This window comes from Morone saxatilis, unplaced genomic scaffold, assembly GCF_004916995.1.
Source record: "Morone saxatilis isolate NCDOM2014 unplaced genomic scaffold, NCSU_SB_2.0 Contig24, whole genome shotgun sequence".
Classification (NCBI taxonomy): domain Eukaryota; kingdom Metazoa; phylum Chordata; class Actinopteri; family Moronidae; genus Morone; species Morone saxatilis.
In genome coordinates this window covers 11148204-11151142 of record NW_023339807.1, presented here as the reverse complement: position 1 = coordinate 11151142, position 2939 = coordinate 11148204, and the positions used below count along the sequence as shown (strand labels likewise).

Below are 2939 nucleotides of genomic sequence, written 5' to 3'. Positions count from 1 at the left end.
CACAAAATAAATGTAAGAGTAGTTGTTCGTCCTACCTTTGTGGACTCTGACAATGAAGGAGCGAGTAGCTGAGGAGACAAGCCGACAGTAGCCATCAATCAAGTCAGCCATGTTTTCTGCCGTAGTCAGTGCTGCCGTGGTGACAGTGAGGGGCTACACCAACCCACACACACACAACACACACACACACACACACACACACACACGCACACACACACACACACACACACACAACACACACACACACACACACAGATGAGTGTAATAGTGGGACAGAGCGCTGCTTCACAGTGAAACAATGAGAGCTTTATTAGGGATAACGTCTCCTACCACTGCTCATACCCACACACACACACAGACAGTACTCCAGCACTGATGCACACATGCTTTTCCTCTAGTTAGGCCTACTGTGAACACACACCCACTTTTGACAAACACACTCATGCTGACACTCAAGTGCAGATGGCAACACATGCCATTACCCTCCCATGTGCTGTTTCCCTCTTTCACCTACATCACTTCCTGTTTTTTCCTGCAGAATGTGTGTTACTACAACTTAATATGCAATGTCTAACAAGCAGAAGTTATTTCATGCTTGTTTCACATATAGAACATTTACAATTCTGCATAACAATCAGATGAAAGAATTAAAAAAAATAAAAATAAATATATATATATATATATACACACACACACACAAGGACGAAATTATTAGCCCCCCTATGACTATGAAAATTTCGCATTTTTGAAAAGTATTTCCCAAGCAGATTAGGCAGCAGCAAAGAGGATTTTTGAACACGGCGTTTTCCAAGGACAGTCCCTAGTTTTATTTTGATCGCGTACAGTTATTTTACTGGACCCACGCACCATACCGACGAGGTGCAAGACTTGTGCAGCGCGCAGGGAGAAGGGGCGGTGTGGGTCCGCACCAGGAGCACATGACCCTGCCAGCGCGCGAAGAAAGTGGGTCAGGAAGAAGGTTGTTATGTGATCCGCTGGCCCCTGGTCGGGCTAAGCAGTGCTAATGTGTGTAATGCGCTTTTGGTGTGCGTGGAGTAAGCAGTCGTATGGCAGTGCGTTGTTGGTTGGGTTTGAGGTGTTGTGCAAGCAGGTGCTGCGTTGACACATCGCCTTGAGTAATCTTCCGAGCCCAGTGTTCTTGCAGTTGATCTCTCAGATCTCCGCGTCGAGGAGTTTGATGGCGCTTTTTGTCATTGACGTTGGTGTTGCTCAGTTCGAGCCGCTCATAGCAGTATTTGTGTCTGTATGGGTGGTTGGTGGAGTGTTTTCCAGGTCGATCTCCATTCGCTAGTTTTCTTAATGAGCGGGGTGAGCTTTTTGTTGGATGATTGCTTGTGTCACGATGTGATGATTGTGTTGTATGTGGTTGTGTGTTGTGTGTTTGTGTTTTTGGTTGTGGTCAGTGTTTGGATGAAATGCTAGTGGGGGTGTGTGGTGTGGGGGGGTGAGCGGTGTGTTGGTGGGGTGTTGGACACCCCGAGAGCGAGTTTGTTGCGTGCGTGAGGGGCGTGTGATGTGTGGTGTTGGTGTGTCGTGAAATATCTGCGACTGTTGTATCTTTGGCTTGTCAGATGATTCCTGCGCACGCGTAGACGGAGATTCCCAGTTTCCAGTGCGTCTCTGATAGCATCCCACGCGACGCATAATACTTCCTCCACCACTCGTTGTTTTCACTGGGGTGGGACAGTGCTTCCTGTTGGTTTACGTTGGGCGCCTGGCTCCTTCTGCTGTTCGTCCAGACGGGGAGGTAAGCGAAGAGTATCGTCTAGTGGCCCAAGCAGAGCTCTGAATTTGCTCATCTCATGTGATCGCCAGAAGGACATGCTTCCCATGTAGTGCGTAATGAGCCTTGTCTCCCAGGGTTTGTCCTTTAGGATACTTCAGTCTGGCGTTGAGGGGTGTCTCTCTCTGCAGATAGTGGAGTTTTGTTCGGTGGGTCTGCAAAACCTCGCATGCTCGCATTTCTTGTGCAGGAGCTTTATGTCGATTGCTCTGTCCTTTGGGGACTCACCATTTCCCGATCTTGTGCTTACGGTTCATTCACTGTGTCCTCCCTGCGCCAGTTCGTTCTGGGGTCTTTTAGACCACATCTCCTCCCCCGTAGCTTTCTTCTTTCTCCAGAGTCTTTGCAAATTCTTTCGCTTCCCTTCTCTGCCAGGGTTGCTTCTCTTACTGTGTGGCTGCTCCCTTTGAAGTGTTCCTTAATGATCCTGCGCCTCTGCCACTCCAGTTTTCTGGGACATTGAAACCGGTTGGTGATAATCTTTGGTATATCCTGCCGTGCCTCGTTTGTGAGCAGTCAAACGAGAGGCGTTTTTCTCAGAGTCGTAAAACGTGGAGGCGGGGAGCGGGGTTGCCAAGGTAGCAGGGCGAGAGAGCCGCGGACGAGGGTGAGGTACTGTGTGTAGGGAATTTGTGGGAGGGATGTACCTCATAAATTATTTACAAGCGTTTTGAGCGATTACAAGAGTTATAGCTGCAGTTCATGCATTCAACAGTTGTTGTGTGCAAGAGGCTGATGATTTAAAATTGTCAGTTCTTATATGGTGGGTCTTAATAATTTTGACGCTTGGTAGTTTTATATATAGCTCGCCTGATTATATTTGTAAAGAATTGTTTTTGATGAGATATATGGGCAGTGGGGTGGGCAGCTGTAAAATGCCTCAAGCTCAATGTGAATTCATATATTTAAAAGTTCTGTGTATGTGTTATTGTTTTTTTGTATGTGGGAATAGGTTTCGATGTTATTAGTAGTTGTTTGTAATCTAGAGGCGTATCAAAATTTACCAGCGCCCATAGGGCTGGATTTGGATGGATCATTATTATGCAGAATGTGTGTTGTGTTGGGTGTTTCCTTTCACCTCTGGAGCTGCGCTTGTTGCGCCTAGTTTCATTGAGCTGCAGCAGTGCCGTTTTTC

The 2939-nt window shown here is 47.2% G+C and overlaps 1 protein-coding gene across 1 annotated transcript in view; it reads right to left on the bottom strand.

Annotated features, from left to right (window-relative positions):
* LOC118335717 (focal adhesion kinase 1-like) overlaps window positions 1-2939 on the bottom strand; it is a gene marked incomplete at its 5' end in the record, with an annotated part of 46974 nt that overhangs the window by 27362 nt on the left and 16673 nt on the right. The window contains 1 exon segment of the mRNA XM_035672142.1: window positions 36-153. Coding sequence (XP_035528035.1) covers window positions 36-153 — 118 coding nt within the window.